The following is a 23740-nucleotide window of genomic DNA, read 5'->3' as shown; positions in this document are numbered from 1 at the left end:
TTGGTTCTTATAAATCTATATTTCTTTGTACTGCTGTGGTGCTTCATGCTCCCATCCTGTTCTACATCAGATTCTGACTTGAGCATAGATGCACTGCTCATAGTTCAATATAATCATAGTAGAGCCATCTCAGGACTTGCTGACGAGTCATAGTTCATCTTGGGAGCTAACGCTTGCATGAGGAGTTGAGCTGTAGAGAATGAGGAGGATGTGAGGGACCCAGACTACACACACGAACCACTGTGGCAGCTCATGTGCACAAGCTGCCTCTAAAACTGTTTTCAGTTTGATTTGATAAAACAGATTGTCAGTCATCTCCAGTACTGGCATACTAGGAGTACCTTTGTATTGGTTTAGTATACTGATGTGGGGGGGGGGAGGTAGATTTACTGTACTTTTCTTGGTTGTTGCTTGTCCACTAAATTGTACACTAGCTGTAATATCTTCTGTTTTTCTTTTAATATTGCTGTTCTCCTGTAGTCTTTTAATTTTTTTTTTTTGGATCATGTTAAATAATTTCTGTATGAAACCATTTTTAATAGGAAGAAGAAGAGTATGAAACCAAAGGTGGCCGCAGAAGAACATGGGATGATGACTATGTATTGAAACGTCAGTTTTCTGCTTTGGTTCCTGCCTTTGACCCAAGGCCAGGTCGTACTAATGTCCAGCAAACGACAGACCTAGAAATTCCTCCACCAGGTATTGTTGAAAGTTCAGAAGGTTTGATTAACCTGTAAAAACAGGGCAGCAATTAAGTCTCTTCCTTTCCTTTCTCCCCATTTAGTGCTCATTTACATTAAGTACCCACTACTGGAAAGGATATAGATTTCATAGATTTCTAGGGTCAGAAGGGACCTGGTAGATCATCAGGTCCAACCCCCTGCTCCAGGCAGGAAAGAGTGCTGGGGATAAGTAACCCCAGCCAGATGCCTGTCTAATCTCTTCTTGAACATCTCCAACGTAGGGGAAAGCTCACTTCCCTTGGAAGCCCATTCCATATTTTGGCAACCCTTATTGTAAATAGATTTATATTGGACATAAGAAATAAATTGTTCTCCTTCAGTTTGTGGCCATTATTTCTGGTAACCCTGAGGGACGCCCTGGTAAACAACAGAGTGCCCCCCGTTCCCCGCTGACGACTGCCCCTCCCCGATTGAGTTTGTAGGCAGCCATAAGATCGCATCTCAGCCTTCTCTTGTGGAGACTGAAGAGATTCAGGTCCCGCAGTCTGTTTTCATAGGGTCTTACCTGCAGGCCCTCAACCATATGAGTGTAACCCTCCTTTGAACCCTATCAAGGTTATCCACATTCCTCTTGAAGTGTGGCACGCAAAACTGGGCACGGTACTCCATCTGCGGCCTCACCAATGTCGCATAGAGGGGAATTATCACTTCCCTAGACTTGCTTGTGATGCACCTGCTGATGCAAGAAAGAGTGCAGTTAGCCTTGCTTATTACCTTGTCGCACTGGTGACTGGTGTTCATTTTTGCATTAACCAGGACTCCGAGATCTCTTTCTACTGTTGTGGTACTCAGAATGGTACCTCCCAGTCTATAGGTGTGTTGGAGATTCTTTCTCCCGCGGTGCAGCACCTTGCAATTATCCTTGTTAAATTGCATCCTATTCTGATCCACCTACTTCCCCAGTCTGTCCAAATCTGCCTGAATTCGCTCCCTGCCCTCCAGTGTGTTTACTATACCCCATAGTTTAGTGTCATCAGCAAATTTGGACAAGGTGCTTTCAACACCTTCATCCAAATTGTTGATGAAGATATTAAACAGTACTGGTCCCAGAACAATGCCTTGGGAGACACCACTGCCCGCATCCCTCCAGGGAGAAACCAACCCATCCACCACCACTCTCTGCATGCATCCCATATGTCAGTTTGACTGGGTTGTGACTTTGGCCTACATTCCATCTGTAGTAAATGAGCTATCCTTAATATGAATGACTTGAAAGTAGTTAGTGCAGTAGAAGTATGTTAAAGATAGCGGGAGAAATGTGGGTGTGTCCAGTAGTTTAGTGGGATGTTGTCAAGTCATTGCTACTTTGTTAATATGGGAGTACCTAGAAATTAAATTAACTAAAAAAATAAATAAAACTGACTCATCTGTTTTTATTGTTAAAGCCAAAAAATGAAGTAAAAAACTTCTAAAAAAAAAACAACAGACTTAAAGAACTCTTTCATTTTTAGCAAAAAACTGCTATAACATAGGTGAGAACCTGTTTTTAGTACTCTCCTTGATACTGTGTCTTTAAGAAGTAGACATTCAATACAAATATATATATTTCCTTACAAACATGAAAGCATATCTAAAGCAGGATTCCTATGTGTTGTATTGATTCTCAAATGATATTTCAAATACAGGTACACCTCATTCAGAACTCTTGGAAGAAGTTGAGTGTATGCCATCCCCTCGTTTAGCACTGACCTTGAAAGTTTCAGGTCTGGGAACAACTCGGGAAGTGGAATTAGCCCTAACAAATTTCCGATCTACCATCTTTTACTATGTGCAGAAGTTACTGCAGCTTTCCTGTAATGGCAATGTGAAATCTGATAAACTTAGACGTATTTGGGAGCCAACATACACGTAAGATTACAAATGTATTAATTAATCTATTATGGTTTTACTTGAGGATGACTGATGAGGAAATTGATCTAAAATGCATGTTGAGGTTCGTTAGTTGCCTTTTTTGTACAAGGGACAAAGCTAGGCATACTTTCCTTTCGATAACTAAGCAATTACATTTTAATAATCTCTCACCTTTTTAATGTTATTCCTTTGAACAGTTCTTTTAAAAATCGGCCATCATAACCTTTTCTCATAATGTTCTATTGTGGCTTGTTACCAATATTCCAGATGCAGCGTGGTTGACGAGGAGAAATGACAACAAGAAACCTTTTAATTAAATGCTTTGTTTGCTTTACATCAGAGGGTGTTAAAGATAGGCCTGCAAGCCAAATCTAGCCCACAGTGCAGCCTGCTGTGGCACATTCTGGCCCCTGTCCCAGCCTTGCATGATGTTTGTGCTGCCCTCACCAGACCAGCCCTGCACACTGAATCCAGAGCTGGTCTGGATTGGGCCCACAGGTGGACTGCCCAGCGCACAAGACCTGATGGTATACCCTGCAGCAGTACTCCCTGGGCTAGCCCTATGCGTCACCTGCCATGGTGGGCTGGAGCCAGTGTGTGCTGCCTATGGTACCTGCACTAGATCGTCCATGTGCACTGGATCTGGGGCCAGTTTGGATCAGGCCTACAAACCAGCCTCATGTGCCCAGGGCCAGTCCAATACAGGTGCCATGTGCAGCACATGCCCAGACTAGCCCCACATGCTGTGTGTATCATGGGCAAGAGGCCGGGACGGGCATATGCTGCATATGGTGTGTGGGGCTACAGCTGGCGCACATACTACAAGCAGCATATGCAGCCTGGCCAGGGCATGCAGTACATGCGTTACCCACACTAGACCATCCTTGTGGGCTGTGGTGCATCATTAGCAAGTGGTGCTGCTCTGTGGACCCAATCTGATATTCAGACCAGCCTATGCCCCAGGGCTGTATGAGTTTAATGTCCCTACTTTAAGCTGTCTTCGCTTGTTCTTTGTTCACAAAGAATATTGGTAAGACTACTTCATTCTTACCAGCCTAAGAACTATTTAAAGCATAGCAGACACTAGTGAAAATGTATAGGAATTTTCTTTCGGTCTTGTTTGTAACATTTTTTCAACCTTAAAATATCTCCTAAAGATAACTTACTCTGGCAGCAAAGAAAAAGGGATGCAGCTGCACCTGCACTGTCTTGGATTGCCTCTCTTTATTGCTTAAATCTATAGCTTCCAGATATCTACTCTTATCTCATATCCAGACCTGACTAACACAAGAACTTCATGCAGAACTAAGTATAAGGACATTTTAGGTGCTTTAAAAGGGGATGGAGAGCTCCTGCTCAGGAGCATACATCACTGTTGCATGATAATAGCTTGCATTGGTATTTTCTGATGCCAATTAGTCATGTCTGGCTATGCCCAAAGTGAAGCAACCATTAGGCTTTGTGAAAGTGCCAGGGTCTCCTTAAAAATTCAGTCCTCTTCTATGAAGAAATTTATCATAATTTCTGTTGAGCCAAGAACATGAGGAACACCCCCTACCACTTCTCACCAGTAACTTTAGCTCTATTAGGGAGCTCCTTACTGTCAGGTTGCAGTAGCCAAGGTTGCTGTCATGTTCAGAGAAGACACCAGTTGCTTTATGTGACAGCACTGCCACTTAAAAATCTATTGTTCTTGTGCCCTTACAATTATGGATGCTGTTCTCCTCTTAATCTGATATGCAGGAAAGTAACCCCAGGCATTTAGAATGTCAGGAAACTGGTAACAGATGCAGTGAATAACCCCTGGAGGATATGACTTTACAGCTGTAAGGAGTTGATCACAAGAGGGATGCTTCTGCTGCATAAATTAAGTACTTGAAATAAACACTGTAAAAGAACTAGGAGGAGCCTTCCTTGCAAAATAGGGCTGTGATGGTCTTTTTAGGGGTATATTTGTCTTCTTGGACATTCCCTGAAGGCATCTTAATAGAGCAAGTACATTTTTTGTACTTGTCATTGGTAAATTCTGTCAGCAGAATTTAGAGACTAAGAACACTAGGACTACCATGCTGGGTCAGACCAGTGATCTATCCAAGTCAACATCCTGTCTCTAATGTTGGCAGTAGTAGATGTTTTAGAGTAAGAGTATATGATCAGGGCATATCAATAGTGATATTGATTTACTGATGTAAGAGGTTACATCCCTGACTGTTCTGTTTAATAGCTATTAATGGACCTTTCAGGCATGAACTAGTCTAATCCTTTTTTGAACCTAAATCTGCATTTACAACATCTTGTGGTAATGAGTTCCACAAGTTAACTACATACTGTGTAAACAAGCAAACAAACAAACAAAAAGGACTTTCCAATGTTTGTTTAAGGCATGTCTTATGTTCATTTCAGTAGGTGTCTGCTAGTTCTACTATTATTCTGGGCTTTGGTGAATAACCTAATCACTTTTCCCACATCCTTTTTGATTTTATGGACCTCCATTTTATCTCCCTTTTCTGAACAGAGGAGTCCTAGCCTTTTTAGTCTGTCCTGGTATGACAGCTGCTGCTTACACCTGGTAGTCTTAGTTGCCCATCTCCGTATTGTTTCTGGTTCTAGTTGTATCCCTGGTAAGATGCAGAGATCAGAACTGCACACAGATTCAAGATAAATTTATATTGTGGCGTGATGTTTTTCCTGTTTAGTTTTATATTCCCTTCTTAATAATGCCCTACACTTATTTTATTGGCTATTTTTAGTCACTGCTACATATTGAGTTTGTTTCCTGTCTATAGTGACTTCAAGGGCTCTTTTCTGAGTCCATAACAGCTAGTTCAGAGTCTAGAATTGTGTACATGTGGCTGAGGTTATTTTTTCCCATGTGCATTACCTTGCAGTTTTCAACATTGAAATTCATTTGCCTCTTCTTTGCCCATTCAGGATTGTGAAAACTTTCTGCAGTTCATCACCATCAGCTTGAAATTTGACTATCCAAAATATTTTAGTAACATCTGCAGACTTTGAGATTTCACTATTTACTCCCCATTTCCAGGTCATTGATGAAAATGTTGAACAAAAGTAGGCCCAGCATAGATTCCTGCAGGACCCCACTATTCCTGCAGGACCCCACTATTAACCTTTCTCTTTCCTGAAAAGGGACTGTTTAGTTATACCCTTTTGCTTCCTGTCTTTTAACTAGCCTGATAGTTACCGGATCATTCAAGCCTCATTTAGGCAAATGGGAGTTCAGTACTTTGTGCATTCCTATTTTGCTGTCTTTAAGCTATATATGAGCTCAAGAGCTTTACTGAATTGGGGAATTTACAGACTTGCTATATGAAAGAGCTTCTGCTGCTCCTGCTCTTTCACATCAAATTAGCTAAAAGTCAAGAAACTACTTATATTTTATCATCTTGTTGATTAACTTCAGAATGCAGAGGATGTTCTAAGTAGTCTGAGCATTACTTAAATGTGCTATTCTGAAAAGTCATTTAAAATATTAATGTTGATATTTTCCTGTTTAGAATTGTGTACAGAGAAATGAAGGATTCTGATAAGGAGAAAGAGGGTGGGAAAATGGTAAGAATTATTTTGGCACTTTTATTAACCCTTATGTTTGTATGGCTGTTTTAAACAATAACAAAACAAGTCATATTGTGGTTAGTGAAATGCAACTTTAAAAAACCAACAAACTAACTGTCCTTGAATGTTCAGAAGATGTGAATGAAAAATGTATAAATGCATGTTTCTAAAGAACTTGTGTGCAATGCATGTGAAATTTTAAAGACTTTACAATCAGGAAAGACCCACATTTGGTGGTTCCTGTTGTAGGGTTGCTGGTCAATAGAGCATGTGGAACAGTACCTTGGCACTGATGAATTACCAAAGAATGACTTGATAACCTACCTGCAGAAGAATGCAGACTCGGCTTTCCTGCGCCACTGGAAATTAACCGGCACTAATAAAAGTATTAGGAAAAACAGAAATTGTTCCCAGCTAATAGCTGCATACAAGGTATATGTCCGCATCCAAACTTTTTTTTGCTGGGAATGGCTGTGTGCTTTGTTGTGCAGCTTTGAAGGTTCTTGAGGAGGGCGGGGATAAGCTGTGTACAGTGTAAGTCTATATCAAGTTTAGGCTTTCTGGCTCTACTTCTGCCTTCTGTTTGGAATATTAGTATTAAAAAACATTTGAATCATAGCCAATGTTACTACCATGAAAGCCTAAACACCGTAACCATTCTACTTCTTTAAGGGGTTGGCCACAATACAAAATTCTGAAAATTAGCTACGTTTTTTCACTCAACAATCCTTTTTATAGGATTTTTGTGAGCATGGATCAAAGTCTGGATTGAACCAGGGAGCCATTTCCACTCTCCAGAATGCTGACATTCTTAGTTTGGCAAAAGAACAGCCTCAGGCCAAGGCTGGTAGTGGCCAGAATTCCTGTGGAGTGGAAGATGTTCTGCAGCTGCTTCGTATTCTGTATATAGTTGCAAGTGACCCTTACTCAATACGAACATCTCAAGAAGGTATGTAAGTAGCTTAATGTGGTTTCTTCAGTACTTCCACAAAAACAAAATAATGTAAAAAATTTCTCTTAATATTTTTCAGAAGGAGATGAACACTCTCAGTTTAATTTTCCACCAGATGAGTTCACAAGCAAAAAAATCACTACAAAAATTCTGCAACAGATTGAGGTAATTAACGTAAACTAGTGAGTTGCACATAATATACAATATTTTATATATGCTGTCATTTTGAAACCTTTCTTCATTTGGTTTGGATATCTGAAATTTAATAAATGTTTTTGGCATGAGATTTTTAGATTAGTGTTCACTTGCACTTTTGTATTTATAGTCTAGGTGAACCTATTTGCTGATATTTTAAAAATTATTAGTGATGTATCTAATCTAAATATAAAAAATCTGAAAAGAAAACTCTAATGCAGTGGTTTTCAACCTTTTTAGACTTGAGGCAACACTTGGAAAATTCCAGCTCTTGGTTTTTCCTCATATTTCCTACAAAAAAAAATAATAGAGCAGTTATTCTGTTGCAAAGAACTCAGAAAGGCCACGGTTGCAGATTTCTATTTCAAATTTCTGATATATCTTGTGAATCATTTGTAAACCCTACAGTGCTAACTTTGTGTGGCACCTTGCAGCTCCCTTGAAAGGATCTCAAGTCATATCAGTGTGCCATGGCGCCCTGCTTGAGAATCAGTACTCTGATTTTAAAAATATTGGGCAAATATTCACCCTCCAGGTCATGAAGAATAAACCAGCTGATATCATGGAATTGCATGCTATTTATTGCATGTTACTTCCTGAAAAGAAAAATGTTTCGCCTGGCATAGTCAGTCTACAATTTAAGTTCCCAGACTTGAGTTTTCATCTTGCACACAATTGTTCATCTGCTTAACATTGTAAGCAGCAGAGTAATTCTTTTGAAGTTGGGACTGCTTAAGTGCAAGGTTTTATAGGGTCACAGTCTGTTAGATCAAACCTCAACATATATTACAGCTTTTTCCATCCATAATTTTCTTCTAAATGTCACTGGCCCCTGAGAGTATATACAAGGAAGTGTACTTCACTAGATGCCAAATGAGAGCGATTTGAGCTTTAATGGACTGTACCATTCTGTTACTGTCCAAGTTGATTCTTCCCAGTCCTTTGCCATGAAGTCACCAGCAATTTTTTAAGTCACTCTGCCTTTATCAGTAGCACTTCTTCCATCACCAGTAGTTATAAACTGCAAATGCTGTTAAGGAACAAATTATTAGGTAGAAATATATAATTAACTGAGTGAATGTATTTACATTACCTATAGTACTCAAATCCTAGATTCAGAAGGTGTGATTTAGTTTTCAGTTACATATAGCCCGAAGTAATAATAGAAAAAAAATTGTCAAAAACCATAACAATATAACAAATCAGATAAAGCATTAGAGGGCACTTTCTCCTCTATCACTAGACAGCTGCAGTTATTTAGCTGAGGGGCCTGGGGGCACAGTGAAAAATCTAATCTTTACCTTTAAAGCAAACCTGAAACTTTTAACAGGTAAAGTGATGCATCTAGGTCTGGCTTTCTGTAGTGTTAATCAGACACAAAAGTGATGTAGTTCTTTGTAGCTTAAGGATAAATTTAATCTTGATCTGGTTCTTTCCAGCAAATCAGTTATTTTAATGGGATTTGTGGGATGAGCTTGATATGTAGGCTGTGGTTTTTGAGGCACCATAGAGTTTTGTTTTGAGGCTACTGATGGAGGTAGATAATAGTTCCAGTGGATGCCTTCTTATTTGCATTTATGTCAAAGGTATTTAAAATGTCAGATACTTTTTTTGTGTGCTTACAAACTGAAAAACACTTGGACATGCAAACACATCTCTTCCTACGATGAAGTCTTTTTGCACCTTAGTAAAATGAAACAGGTGATAATCATTGCTCCTCCACTCTATCACCCTCTGAAACCTGGGATTTTCTTTAAAATATACCAGATTAGTTTCAAAGCAGCACAGATTCAGTAGTTCATATGGCTCGTTGTTTCCAGATACTTTATATTTTTATTTATTTCTAGTTCTACTTTGTAAGTGGTGTCTGTGTAAAATGGTGAATTCTTTTAAAATGGTGAATTCTCTTAGCTAACTACTTCTGTTCCCTGGCTAGGGACAGAAGTTACACATAAACTCGCTTAAGTGATCAGAAACTGGTTTAAACCTGTAACAGAACATAAGCTCAGTGCACATAAATGAGTTTCAAAATGGCTGAAACTGGTTTAAGATAAACCCGGTTGAATGCAGTATCATACTTAACTGATTGAGGTCAAACCAGTTTATTGAACTTCTGTCTTAGACCCCTTCCTGGTTGAAGCTAAATCAGAGTCCTTCAGTATCCCAGCATGCTTTTCAGCCCTGGGTTGGGTTGGGCTGTGCTGTCTGCTCCAGAGTGCAGGGTTGGCCCTGCCCTTCTGCAGTGTAGCCAGAGCAGGGACAGGGGTGTGGCTAGATGCTGGCCCAGCATAGCCCTCTGAGGCGAAGGGGGCAGGGAGGGGGTTTATTTCCCCCCTGGGTCCTTCCATCCACCTGCCACTCCAGCAGCAGGGGTGGGGGGCATGGCCAGATGCCAGCCTGACATGGCCTTCTAAGGCAAATGGGGTTTATTCCTTCGGGAGGGGGTTTAATCCCCCCTCCCTCTCCTCTCCACCTAGGAGACTGCAGCTGGGATCTGCCAGCCCTGGCCATTGCCTCTGCTGCTTGCCCCTGGCTAGGCAGACCCTGGCTGGGGTTCCCTGGGGGAAGAGGGGAGAGAGGGCGGAATAAACCACCTTCCTGCCCCCTTCACCTCAGGGGGCCATGCTGGCTGGTGTCTGGCCATGCCCCCATCCCTGCTGCTGGAGCAGCAAGGTGGTGGGACCCTGACAGAGGCAGCAGCCCCTGCCATGGTGTCCCAGGGAACACAAGTCTTTTCCTGGTGGGGGGGTCTGCGCTGCGGGCAGGAGTGGGGCAGGCAGACTGTTGCAGCCTTTGCAGACGGAGGTGGGGGGACCCTGATGGGCTGTTCTGACTTGGCCAGGCACACCCTAGCTGGGGTCCCTCAGGAGGAGGGGGGGAACCCCTGCCCTGCCCCCTTTGCCTTAGAGGGTCATGCCAAGCCAGCATCTTGCTAGGGGCCAGGGTCTGATCATGCTCCCTTCCCCTACCCCCTGCTCCTCCCAAAAGCCTGGCAAAGGCTGCTTCCCCCCTCCCCCTCCAGGCACACCCCAGCTGGGGTCCCTGCAGACCAGAGTGGGGCTTTAAGCCCCTCCCCAGTCATACTCGGGCCTGCAGGGTGTGTCCTCCTCCCCCCAGCTCAGCTTTCCTCCAGCCTTCTGGCCACTGCCAAAGGGAAGGGAGGGCTTGCTCTAGCAACCCTCCTCCCAGCTTCTAGCCTGAGTCACTGCAGGCACGTGGCTGCATTTCTGAAATCAAAAGTGAATGTCTGTTCACGTGTTTGCCAGTTCTGTCTACGCAGGTTAGACCAGTGGTTCCCAAACTCTGACAGTTGTGCACCACCAATTTCAAACTATACAACCTTAAGTACCACCAGCAAATTTTTGTCATGTAAAGTAATTATAATAAATCTGTTAATTATCTGTACCTCTGACGGCTTGTTTGCGTACCACTAGTGGTACCTGTTCTACAGATTGGGAACCGCTAGGTTAGACTAACCTGCAAAGATTGAATCAGTTCAAGCTGGGGCTTTTTGAATGTCTGAATTTAGCCCTTGTGTGTATTCTGAGTAATCTCTGCTTACTTGGGACTAACATCAGTTGCTACGAATTATTACCCTTGTTAGCACAGTAAAGACAACACAGTAATGGGAGTCTGGTTTGTGCATTGTTAACTAAGCACTAGCTGCTGGACCACATTCTTCCTATGCTTACGTTTGTGTAGCATTCCTTGATTTCATGCTATTTAACTGAGGGAAATATCTATATTTGTATTACTGCTAGTAACAAAGGACCCTGGAAGAATCTTGATATTTAAATTGCAAACTGACCTTGCAAAACTGTGTTAAGGAAATCCTTATTCTTCTGTGGGAAAAGGACAAACTTGATAGCAAGTCACTGAGATGCAATAAAAATGAAATTTCAAGATCCTTATTTTTAGTAGTAGAGCCACATTTCTAAATACAATGTTTCTGACATGCCTTTGTTATTAAATTTCTCATTTTGTGGGTGGATGTCTGCATGCGTATATGTCCTACTAAAGCTAAGTAAAATTTCTTCAATGCATTTTATAGAAATTTTAAAACAATCTGAAAAAAGCATTTGACCAGAATCTTTGGTAGGGAAGATGAAGCTTGTCACAATTCTCTGAAGGTTACTTGGGAACTTGGCTCTACTTAATAATATCTTCAACATATTGTTTAGCAGCCAGAGAGAAGCCACATTTTCAGAGGGAAATGATCTCAGGTTCCGGGGCTGGTTCTCCTTTTTCCTCATGCTTTATTTATTGCCATCCTCCTATGAGGGGGCAGTATGTACAGCCTTTTATGAACAAAAATGAAAAATTAATTCTCTTGAGAATTAGCATGTAGGCTGTCTGCCCATCCTGTTCTGCTTCAAAGCAGTTCATCTTGTAGAGGTACTGGTAAAGTTACTTTGGGGTGTCCCTCCCATGCTGCTCTTGACATCCATCTCCAACATGTTTGAGATAAGCTGCTGGGATACACCCGGTGTGGGGGTGCTTCCTTGGCACCTTTCCAAATTTGGAGTATATAGGTGGGAGCATGTAGATGGGATGGGCTCAGGGGCATCCTTGCTGGGATCTTCAAGGACCTGGTATAAACAATGCATTTAATAAACCGTTTACCTTTTTTAAAGAAACCACTGTGCTAAGGGCACTCCATGCAGAGGCAATAACTAGCTCTGCATGTATCTGACTAGCAAGTTCCTTGTACTACTTGATCCCATGTTTTAAACAACTCCCTGTGTCTGTTAAATTTCAGGAACCGTTGGCACTAGCGAGTGGAGCATTGCCAGACTGGTGTGAGCAGTTAACTAGCAAGTGTCCCTTCTTAATACCATTTGAAACTAGACAGTTATATTTCACGTGCACGGCATTTGGGGCATCAAGGTAAGAAACCTGACCAAATTAATGTACTTTGTTTTCTTCAGTGTAAAATAATTTTTCAGTTCACTGTAAAACCTTTGTCACTTACCATATCATGGACAACCTTAAGAGTGATATATTTTCCAAATTTAGGAGCTTTATAAAATTTTATGTAAAAAAGATCAATAAATAAAAAAGGAGGGGGAATCATTTTCAAATGCTTTTTTCTGCTTCTAAATTGTTAATGCCTATGCAGAGTGACTGGCTCTCTATGGTTTGATGTTCCACAAGAAATTCCATTTCAATCTTCAGCCTGCCAGCTTAGTTTGCATGTGAACTTTACCTAGATCATCAGAATGAGCAGTGATTTTTTTTTTGATTTTTTTTTTTTTTTGTGGAGTTTTTAAAATCTGATTCTTCATTACTTGAAGCTGTTTACAGGAAGAGAGAATCTACCTCTTTAAATTAATCTGAATTCATAATCTCCTAACATGAGTTGTTAAAATCTAATACTATTGTGATATTTAAATATTTGTTTGAAACAATGCACCAAAATTATATACCTTCTTATTGTTTATACAGGTGGTGAATGTTTGATAACTGTATAATTTGGACTTTATTTTTAGGGTATTAAAGACCAAGAGTTTGAACATCTCAGGCATTTATACACCCACATTTGTCTGCTCCTATGTACCAGAAATCCAGTGCATCAGAGCCTGCAGAGCACACAAACTGACGTGCCCAATGCTGCGTCACATGCATTTGTACAAACGGCGAAATGTGTGTCAGTGCTAAGAAAATGGCAGTGGTATGCACTGAAACTAAAAAAACCTTCAAAAGCCTACTACTGCAACTTTCTCAGTGCTGACACATTTCACCATTTATACAAATGCATTCAACTCAGTGCCAAGCACTTTTAAAATCACCCAATGCTGTGTCACATGCATGTGTGCATAAACCCCTCTTGTTTTGAAAAGAAGTCTTAGTTGTATAATGCAGCTGTAACATAACATGATAAGCTTAATGTGATTAATAAAACTGAAGGTAACTGCCTTTGAAAACATTTCAGCATCTAGTTGATCCTTTGTTTTGGTTTTAGCTTACTAATAAGTTCTCTACTACAAAGATAATATCTGTCTGTCAGTTTGGTTTTATATAAGGAAAAGGGAGAATTAAATTTCATTGCTTAGGAAAGAAGAAAAGAGGCTGGCCAATTAACTCCAAAAAGCTGTATTTTGTTATTAAAGTATGGAACCGAGGATGGACGTTTTGTTTACTCGGTGGAAAGCTGCTCTTTTGAGCTCTTGTGGGGGGTTTTAATCTATAGAAATTTTGGGCTTTGGGCAGGGTTAACTTCTGGGGTGCAGGAGGAAACCCTCAGGGAGTATTGGCAGACAAGGTTCCTTGGGTGAATTTGATATCTTTTATTAGACCAACCCAAATGGTTGGAGAATAGTTATTAAGCAAGCTTTCGGGTTCAAAAACCCTTTGTCAGGCTAAGGAAGCTTCAGCAGTTGGTGTGTGCTCTGCCTGGATGGAGGTATTGAATATTTAAGTAACTCAAGGGTACATGAATTTGTGAGTTGATAAGAGCTTTAAGATGACTGACTTTCTTCTTTTTGCATTTTATCACATAGCTGTCAACTCCATGGCTGCATTCACATGTGTGTATTTATAATGTGGCTAATAGAAGAAAGACATGTTATAACAATCTTTGCATCTTAGATGTTGTTTACCTGGTACATCTTTCAACTTTCTTGGGCTCTCCAAGCATTTAAATCTCACAGTACTGCTGTAAAGTAGGTGAAATATATGCCAGTTTCAGGTTACTTCGTTTTCACTTATATAGCAACCATGCTTTTAGCGTTGGGAGTCGTTTTTTGCTGTGTAGATGACAGGGTACGAAAGAATTAAAATAAAAACATTGCTTTCACATAGGTGCTATTAATAGTTGTAGTTGCTCTTGTTTAATTGGATTTAAACCAAAAAACCCCCCCACCTTAACATGAAGGCATTTATTGTAAAGTCCTAACAGTTTGGGGCAAAATTTTCATTAAAATTACTGAATTCTTTTTTCAGACAAGAACCAATGTATTGTTTTTCTTGTACATACGTGTGTTTAAATAATTGTACTTCAGCCTTGGGTAAAACCTGCTTGTTTGCCTGTAGGGTTATATTATGTAGAGTATTAGCCCATAAGACTTATAGGTATAAATATGTATAATCCTCTTTAAGAACATTGGATGAAAATACGACTAAGTGCTAAATGTTGTTGGCCACTAATCACTTCCATTGGGATTAGGATTTGGTGTTTTGGGTTTTTTTTTTACTCTGATGAAATATCATGCACACTTTACTTTTTTTTTCTGTCTTTTTCTTTAAACCAGCAGTTGAGGATGATGCATCCTGGAAATGCAAAATGATTGTATTATGTTTATAAAATAATTACATTTTTCCTCTCTTGACATTGCAAGTGCATCTGAAAGCCTTGCAAAAGCCAAAGAAAATGGTGCACACAACTTGGGAATTAACAGCATGATTTTTGCATAGCTTGTCTCAGGGTTCTCATCCGTTATGTATCGATAGACTTACAGTTTTTAAACAACACCTGTGTTCTGTATCCAGAGCAATTGTGTGGCTACAGAACCGACGCGAAGCCACTGTTGAACGGACAAGGACCACAAGTACAGTGCGACGAGATGATCCAGGAGAATTCAGAGTTGGGCGCCTCAAACATGAAAGAGTAAAAGTTCCACGAGGTGAATCCTTGATGGAATGGGCAGAAAATGTCATGCAGATTCACGCAGATAGAAAATCTGTTCTAGAGGTAAAGCACGTCTGTCTAATGAAGAGATGCTAAACACTGTTTTTATCATTTCTGCTGTATTGAAAAATCATTCTCAAAGACCTGTTAGGAACTGACTGTTAAAATTTTTACTGCTACCAAATTTATTTGCATACCATACCCGGAGACGGCCAGAGCAAGGTGTGGGGCCTCTCCCCCAGATATGAGGAAGCCAATGGCAGATTTGGCTGCAGGGGGCAATGGGGGTGCCGAGCAGCCAGACATGAAGTTGGCAGCAGCGCGGAGTTGCCACAGCCACTCCACCCAGTTCCACAGGCCCCCCAAAGTGCGGGGCCCAGGATGGTTGCCCTAATTTTGCCCCACCCCCCTACTAGGACTGGCCCTGACCACACCTTTTTCTTCACAAATTAACAATTGAAAATTCCATGTCTGAAATGTGGAAACTGAACAATTGTTTCTGATTTATGGGCACTGATCGTGGAGGGGGGGGGAGGCAACATGGCAGCTGGGCTGGAGGTTCTGGGTGCACAGAGCTGGGTGAGGAATCCCCTCATCAGATTCATATTTCCCCCTGCTGCTGCTAAGTAATGAAGCATCTTCCTGAGCAGTTGCTAGTGGGTCAGCCCTTTCACAATCACCACCAAATGAAGAGTTGTTTGCAGTGTCATTTCATATACAATTTGAAGGATTAACCCCCACAGCTTTTAGGAATTGAGGCTGCTAGGGAGGGATACTTCCCCAGCCTATGCCTCTTTCCTGCATGCCTTTTCCCCTACCCCCCACAAGGCAGTGAGAACCTCCCACCCTTTGCCAGGTACACCTTTGAGCAAGTTACTTGCCACAGCAGAGATTTACTGGCCAGCACCTGGTTTTCTTTTTTCCCCTCCCTGTCTCTCTTGTTTCAGGAGGGCAGAATGAAGAAAAAAAGGGTTTTTTACATATTATTTGGGGGCTTTTGGTATGCAAATAAATGCTGTATTTCTTTATTTTAATCATATCTTTTAGGTTGAGTTCTTAGGAGAAGAAGGGACAGGCCTGGGGCCTACGCTCGAGTTCTATGCACTGGTGGCAGCAGAGTTCCAGAGGACAGATCTGGGAGCTTGGCTTTGTGATGATGATTTTCCAGATGATGAATCACGTCAGGTATGGCACATTTCTTATCGTGGACATTCAGAGAAAAAGATTCATATTTTGTAAGATAAAGAAAACTGGTTATTTCACTACTTTTCCTGTCACACACGGCCATTAGCTGGATGCCTGCATCCAGTGTATAAGACTTACTTGTCTGCTGCCTCCTGGCTCTGGCTAAGATGGTTAAGTGTGAGATTTTTGCCCTTTAAGCATAGTATGGTGACTGTAAGCCTTCCCCTCTCCAGAATGCACACAGCAGGTACACAGTTTTGTTTCTGCAGAGAGATGAAGCAGCACACGCTACAGGCAACAACAGTACTATTTAGTTAGTACACAGTAGGATGGAGTTAGATCTATTTGTGCACAGAATAAGGCAGGATCTGATGGAGAAAAGTAGTGTGAGCATGTCCATTGAAGACTGAGGCAAGGATTTCTTGGGGTGATATCATTAGGTATTTTTTGTAGTAGTACTGTGTTGTAATCCATACAAGGCAAAAGGTCACCTAGACAGCCTTAATTGTGCTATTTCCTAACTTCTGTGAGTGTTAGGTTTTGCAACCTGAATCTTTTTAACAAAGGGTTTTTTATATAATATTTATTTCAAAGGGTTGTATTGAAAAAGATGGGGTTTAGATTGCTTTTTTATTTTTATCATCTTGGGATTGCCTCTTTAACAAATATTACAGTATATCTGCACATGAAGATATGTGAATTACTATTTTCTAAGGTGGCAAAGATCTTTACATTTGAATAAGCTGCTTCTGTAAATTGGTTAGGCTGAAGGAAGCTCATGAAATAGCTTAATATAAATGTAACTTATGTATTTCAGCTTATTTTGTACAAAACTAACCTTTCTTCCCTTCTTTCTTAAAACCAGGTTGACATTGGTGGTGGGTTAAAACCTCCTGGATATTATGTACAGAGATCATGTGGACTTTTCACAGCACCATTCCCACAAGATAGCGATGAACTTGAAAGAATAACCAAACTCTTTCATTTCTTGGGAATTTTCTTGGCTAAGTGTATTCAGGATAACAGACTGGTGGATTTGCCCGTTTCTAAACCTTTCTTTAAACTCATGTGTATGGGGGACATTAAAAGTAATATGAGTAAATTGATTTATGAGTCACGGGGTGACAGAGACTTGCATTGTACTGAAAGCCAGTCAGAGGCTTCTACAGAAGAGGGGCACGATTCCCTCTCAGTAGGAAGTTTGGAAGAAGACTCAAAATCAGAATTTATCCTTGATCCACCAAAGCCTAAACCTCCTGCTTGGTTTAATGGACTTTTAACATGGGAGGATTTTGAATTAGTAAATCCACACAGAGCTAGATTTTTAAAAGAAATTAAGGACCTTGCAATTAAAAGACGGCACATCTTAAGCAACAAAAGTCTTTCAGAAGATGAAAAGAACACAAAACTGCAGGAATTAATGCTGAAGAATCCATCGGGTTCTGGGCCTCCACTTAGCATAGAGGATTTAGGGTAAGATTTTTCCTCTGTATTGGTATGTAAATTGGCATCATTGATAGATCAAGTCACAGTTTCTGTAGCCATGGTTTGTGAAGCCTTTTATAGAGAAATTGAACAACTATGTTAATGGTGTAACTTCATGACGCTTTGCTTTGGTTCTTTACTTGGCCTTTTAACCAACAGTACCTTTTTGTAGTTGTTTGAAAAAAGAGGACAAACTGAAATTGCATATGTTTGAAACCAACAGTATTAAGAAGTTTGAAGCACCATGAAGCATTCATACTTGGATGAGTTTGAGGCAGCACATTGTGTCCTGTTTGGACCTTTGAATTATTTTAAAGAAAATAAGTTCTCATTTCATTAAAATAGGAGACTTTTTAAATCCTGATTTTTTTTTGTATGTCCGCTGGCTGTGGTCCATTGCTCTACAACCTGTCACCCATTCACCATTGCAGTTTTAGCTTTGGAGCTACTAATGTATGGAATGCATCTTCTATGTGAACAATGCTAAAGTTGCAGCTTATTGGTAGTGCTTAATATACTTGCATAGGAAACTTAGGTTTGAAGCCTAAGAGGAAACAAAGTATTTCTTGCCACTTACCATTAGTCTTTGAAGTAAATATGCTGCCATAGCATTGCGTGTAATGTAGAGATATCCATGCTAGCTTTATATTACCAGCTCAGGTGCTGGTAATAGTGTACCTGTGGCTACAAGTATTCAGCATGAGCTTATTTACCCTGCTGAACCTGTGCTGAGCTCCATGTTGCTACAGCTAGACAGTTACTGTTGCCAAGTTTTGAAAGTAGAGAACTTGGCTAGACAAACTTGGAAAGCTATTGGCTGCTGTCAGGTAACGGTTTTTATGTGATCACTGGACAGTTTACCAAATATTGCATGTATTATAATGATACAGGATCCTTGATTAATACAGTTTATTATTAGGAGCCCACCAAATTCCCTAGATTTAGGGACAGGATCTTGAAATGGGCAGCACTAAGCTAGCATCATTGCAGTGATTTCTCTGAGATTGTCCTTCCCACCAGACCTGGAATGCTGCCTAATCGAAGATACAAGATGGGGAGGGAACTTCTCAGGAAGTCCTCTTGGAAAAAAGAATAAAAACAAATGTAACTGGTATTCTAGGTTTTGTTTAATTTTATAACTGAGTCTACAGTAAAAGATTTCAGATTTTCCACGCGATTGTGAATATGTAACATGGCAGCATGGTTGGGCATTAGAACTGGTCATAGCTTTAAAAACTCATTTTTACATGGAGTATGTTAAGTGACTTTGACACTGCTCGTATTAACCCTGAAAACAGCATGAGTGTTCCTGTTAGCATGAGTTCAACTAGAAGCCTCAGTAATATTTTACATTTCATAACATTTGCATTTTGACTTTTTTAAATTTTCTGACACATTTGGAAACTGAATAGAAAAAGTGAGCAATGTACATAAAATGCAGGTATATTTGAAATGTCCATATGACATAACCTTTAATATGGTGTCATTGTTCACATTTATAAAAAGATAATCTGCAAGCTTTTTTTTGTGGAGTAATTAGGAGTCTAGCATTTGATGCAAAAATGGGAGCAGATTTTTGGTTTCTACTAATGGCTATCCTTATTTTTTGCAGTCTAAATTTCCAGTTCTGCCCGTCATCAAAAGTGTATGGGTTTACAGCTGTGGATCTCAAACCAGGTGGTGAAGATGAGGTTAGAATAATCCATCTAGAATTTTAATGTTCTGTCTCTAATTAATTAATACAATGCTTACACCATGTATACATATATTTTTATAGATGGTAACGATGGATAATGCAGAGGAGTATGTGGATCTGATGTTTGACTTCTGTATGCACACTGGCATACAGAAACAGATGGAGGCATTTAGAGGTAACTTTAACCATGACATAGTATATGTGCACTTAAGGTTTTCTGATTTAATTTGACATTCCAGAAATGTGTGTTTAAAAATAAACCATATGCAGTAAAAAAGGATTATAATGCCCAAGGCACTGTCTTTGTTAGTACAGATAGAAAATGGAAATAGTAACACATTTTAAATATTGGCTGTTGTTGTACATGACATTATCAGCAAATAGTTACATGTATATACATCCCAATTTTTGCCTCCGCATCAGTAGGTTTAGAAGGGTAGACCAAACTAATCAGCATAGTAGTTATAAAACAGCTAACAGCATAGGCTTGCTGCAGTATTGACTAGTCATACCTACTTGTGAATTGCGAACAATCAAGTTGGTAATATTGTTTACTCTTGCCTTAACTGTAGCTATTCTGTTTTTTCCACTGATTTAACTAAGAAAACATTTTAAAATACTAGCTATATCTTGCTGATTGTAATATGTATAAAACCTAAAGTATTTGAGATTAAATTCTTATGGTTTTGTCTTTGTGTCTGTATAAATCAAGATGGGTTCAATAGAGTCTTCCCAATGGAGAAGCTGAGTTCCTTCAGCCATGAGGAAGTTCAGATGATTCTTTGTGGAAATCAGTCACCTTCTTGGGCAGCCGAGGATATCATTAACTACACAGAGCCTAAATTGGGTTACACACGAGAGAGGTAACTATTTGATTAAATTTTTATGAAACAGCATTCAGGAAACATGTCAAGTGGTAGCATCCACAGTATTCCTTATACCAAATTGGATGAATTGTTGGTAGTAAAATAGCAAATCAATATAGAATAAACATATGGCAGGCAAGGTGTGGAGATTTAATTATGGATGAAGAGGGGTTTGATGTTTGGGGTGAAAAGATACCCCCCCCCCCAAATGGGGAGTCAGCACATTCAGAAGAGCAGGCAAGGTAAATTCATGTTTTCTATGGTAAAGTGTTGAGAAGCCATGGCTTCAGTCTTTGTTTTACCTAGTGCAATATTTAAGTTTGAAGCTCTCCCATCTCAGCAGGAGCATATCCTTATTCCTAGAACTATCTTGGTTATCAGAATGCAAAAGGAGCATAATAAATCAAAGATGTCCTGTAGCAGGGGTCTTCTGTTGACCCCATCATTGCATAAGTGAAAGGACAAGGTGCAAAAACCCTGGTGGAGCAAAGTTCTTGGTGTAAGAATAATGCTATCTGTGGAAAATCCTTAGAGTTTAAGCTAAGACTTATTTTTGTTTTGGTTTAAGTTACCAATAAATTGGGAAAGCAGGAAATTTGAAACTGACTGGTGAATTTTTACTTGCATGAAGGCTTCTTTATACTGCTCTTGTGATGTAAAGAGCCTTTGTGAAGATAATAAATGTATACACCCTCTTAAAGCCCTATGCACTGCCAGCATGGTGCAAAAGGGTGCTTACCTTGTGGGTTGCCAGTTTCAACAAATACTTAAATTGGGATTAATTCCATCTCTAATAGACATACCAAAGTTTTGCCATGTGATACTTGGGAAAGATTTTTTTTATTGTTGTTTTCACTTTTAATTCTTTATAAATGCTTTATACTCAATTCAGTACTGATCTGGGCCCCACTATTTTTAAAGATTTTCTGTTTAAGCTTGGGCAAGCAATTTCATTTCAGTGTAAAATTACAAAAAATTCTTCTCTCTTCACCAAAGTAACTTTTTGTTGATTTTTTTTTTTTTTCATTTACCTGTAGTCCTGGATTCCTTCGGTTTGTGAGAGTGCTTTGTGGGATGTCTTCAGATGAAAGAAAAGCCTTTCTTCAGTTCACTACTGGCTGTTCAACACTTCCACCAGGAGGACTGGCTAACTTACACCCCCGCCTCACTGTTGTACGCAAGGTATGGGCTGTTTGGGGTACCTTTCTACAGCAGCTCTTTGCTTAAAAAAAACAACCTTTGCCACTTCAGTAAGAAACATTGTTACTTTTCTTAACCTCATCAATGCTCATTATTGCCTGTTATCCTTTTGATTGTAACTTCTAAATCAGTTCTTTCCTCCAACTTCATGTTCTTATGAAGCAATTAATTAAAAGTGTTTGTAAACTAAATACCAAACAAGTATTAGTAGTGGATGTAGTGTAGGAGTAGTGTCATCACCACCATCATTCCTTGGAATCCCCCCTCCTTTATTTATGAACTAGACTAAATTCTGTGGAACAAAGGATCAGTCTATAAAGTACTGTGAACAACTACCCTCTGTATAAACTGTCATCCTTTTTTTTTTTTCCTCAGGTTGATGCTACAGATGCAAGTTATCCATCCGTGAATACATGTGTGCATTACCTTAAGTTGCCTGAGTATTCTTCTGAGGAGATAATGAGAGAGCGCCTACTAGCTGCTACTACGGAAAAAGGCTTTCATCTCAACTGAGTTACTGAGTGCAACACATGGGACCTGAGAAACTGTTTTTTATACTAGTGAAGCCTCTTGTGTTTGTGTGCAGAAAATATGATCTCCACGCTGTGCTCTGATGAGAGTTGCCTTTTTTTCCACCTGTGGGGCGTTAGGAACATGTGGAATAAGTTTGTTAGCTGCTAATGACACAACAAATCCCTGTAACTACACAGCCAGCAAGTAAATGGCACAGAACACTGTGTGATGCTTCAAGGGCTTGCACGACTGGATATTAAGGTGGTTCTGTTTGACTGTTCCAAAGAACAGATCATCAGATTTTCAGTGTTCACTGATATAAATTTCTAACAGTGTATTTGTGTAAAGTTTGTCATTTAATACCTTGTACACTACAGTTGCCATCACTGATCCCTATTTTGCTGGCTTTAAGCTAACTGGTCAAAAAACCTGCTTCCTTAAAACCTAGAGTTAATGAACATCTCCAGCTTTCTCTTTCTTTTTTAAAATGGTGCCTGCACTATTGGAGTATTTTAGTGTTTTCTTTTTTTGCATATAATCATGCACAACTGTTTAGTTTTCTTTCAAGTGGGAATATATTTTGATTTCTTAAATCCCCTCCTATAAAGATCAAATCCCTAAGTGTGTTTGTGCAGCTCAACAATAAAGCTATTTAAGAAAAAGAAAAAAAAACACTGGTCCCTGGTGCAAGGCACACTTAAAGCAAGTTTTACTTTGGTTGTATTTTCTTTGTATATTATAAACATTTATTTAACTTGTTGCAGTTTGAAGTTAAAAAAAAAAATTCCAATGTGTATGCTCAACAATAATCATTAAAATGTTTGCAGCGTACAAAACTGCCTCCTCTGAACGTTTTGTTACTATTCTCCAAATGTGAATATATAGACTACATATTTTCTATTGATTTGGTTAAATGAAAGTATTTGGAAAGCAATCACATGAAAGAACTGTAAGTTTAAAAAAAAAAGAAAGGAATTTGGAATAGAGCAAATAATTGACTGGTGTGTTAGCTCACCTGAGGCTAAGCGGGGCATTCATAATTCTGTATTGTATCTTCTTGAATTTGTTTTTCAGTGATAACTTTGTGTGTGCTGTGCTTGGAGTGTGTATTTTTTTTAACATATTTGTATGACAGATAAGATTACACATAGCACTAGAGGGAAGGGCTGCCTCATGTAATGCAGTTGATTTGGCATTTTGAGGGAAAGAAACCTGTTTTGGTTTTCTTGTGCAATGATGTCTTGCGGTAAGTGATTTGATGAAGATGAAGTAAATAAGAGGTTACTACTGGAGTCTTTCTAAACCATCAAAAAGGAAACGCATATTTCTCAGTCCCCTTAATGTCTCAACATTTTCTGGGCTCTCCCCTTCTCTGTCACCTGGATCTTTCCTCTGGGCCTGGACCAAAGCCTATCCTTTAAAAACAATCCAGAATTTTTTTACTTCTGAGTAACATACCAAGCAGATTCCTTATCAGATCTCCAGCAGAGGTTTCACAACACTTGAAAAAGATTAACTCTGCCTCTTTGTTGGCTTTGGAATTTTTCTGCAAAATTGAGAAAATGAGGGTTTTTTAGGGCGGGGGAGGGGAGGCATGGGGTGAGGAGAGACCCTCACTTCCCCACCTCACAACTGGCAGACAGAGCAGATCACAAGGTAAGTAGCTTAGAGCCAGTGTATGATCAAGGTTTCATTGAGAAAATCCCAGCTGGTGTATTTAGGGAAAACTTGACAGGAATTTGGTTGAATGTTCCTCAGGGAAAGTTCACTTCTGCTACCATGCAGGCGATATGGAAGCTTTCCTCATTGAGACCAGGCCAGAATCCATCACCTGGACCTGGGCCAGGGTGAGAT

At 39.8% G+C, this 23740-nt stretch overlaps 1 protein-coding gene across 5 annotated transcripts in view; it reads left to right on the top strand.

Moving 5' to 3' along the window:
- HECTD1 (HECT domain E3 ubiquitin protein ligase 1) overlaps nt 1-22722 on the top strand; it is a 95659-nt gene extending 72937 nt beyond the window's left edge. For 4 of the 5 annotated variants that reach the window (XM_059723020.1, XM_059723018.1, XM_059723019.1 and 1 more), the window contains exons 28-42: nt 543-699; nt 2369-2591; nt 6110-6164; nt 6417-6599; nt 6906-7116; nt 7199-7284; nt 12074-12201; nt 14803-15004; nt 15989-16126; nt 16992-17599; nt 19224-19302; nt 19389-19482; nt 20020-20170; nt 21211-21355; nt 21749-22722. In XM_059723020.1, the coding sequence (XP_059579003.1) occupies nt 543-699; nt 2369-2591; nt 6110-6164; nt 6417-6599; nt 6906-7116; nt 7199-7284; nt 12074-12201; nt 14803-15004; nt 15989-16126; nt 16992-17599; nt 19224-19302; nt 19389-19482; nt 20020-20170; nt 21211-21355; nt 21749-21886 (2598 nt within the window). In that variant the 3' untranslated portion in view covers nt 21887-22722. The remainder of the gene's footprint in view (nt 1-542; nt 700-2368; nt 2592-6109; nt 6165-6416; nt 6600-6905; nt 7117-7198; nt 7285-12073; nt 12202-14802; nt 15005-15988; nt 16127-16991; nt 17600-19223; nt 19303-19388; nt 19483-20019; nt 20171-21210; nt 21356-21748) is intronic. The other variant, XM_059723021.1, reaches the window with a different exon arrangement.
- Nucleotides 22723-23740: the final 1018 nt, after the last annotated feature.

The sequence above is a fragment of the Alligator mississippiensis genome, chromosome 2 (assembly GCF_030867095.1).
Source record: "Alligator mississippiensis isolate rAllMis1 chromosome 2, rAllMis1, whole genome shotgun sequence".
In the NCBI taxonomy this organism is placed as follows: Eukaryota; Metazoa; Chordata; order Crocodylia; family Alligatoridae; genus Alligator; species Alligator mississippiensis.
Note: the sequence above shows the minus strand (reverse complement) of the source record. Positions and strands in the feature narration are given on the sequence as shown.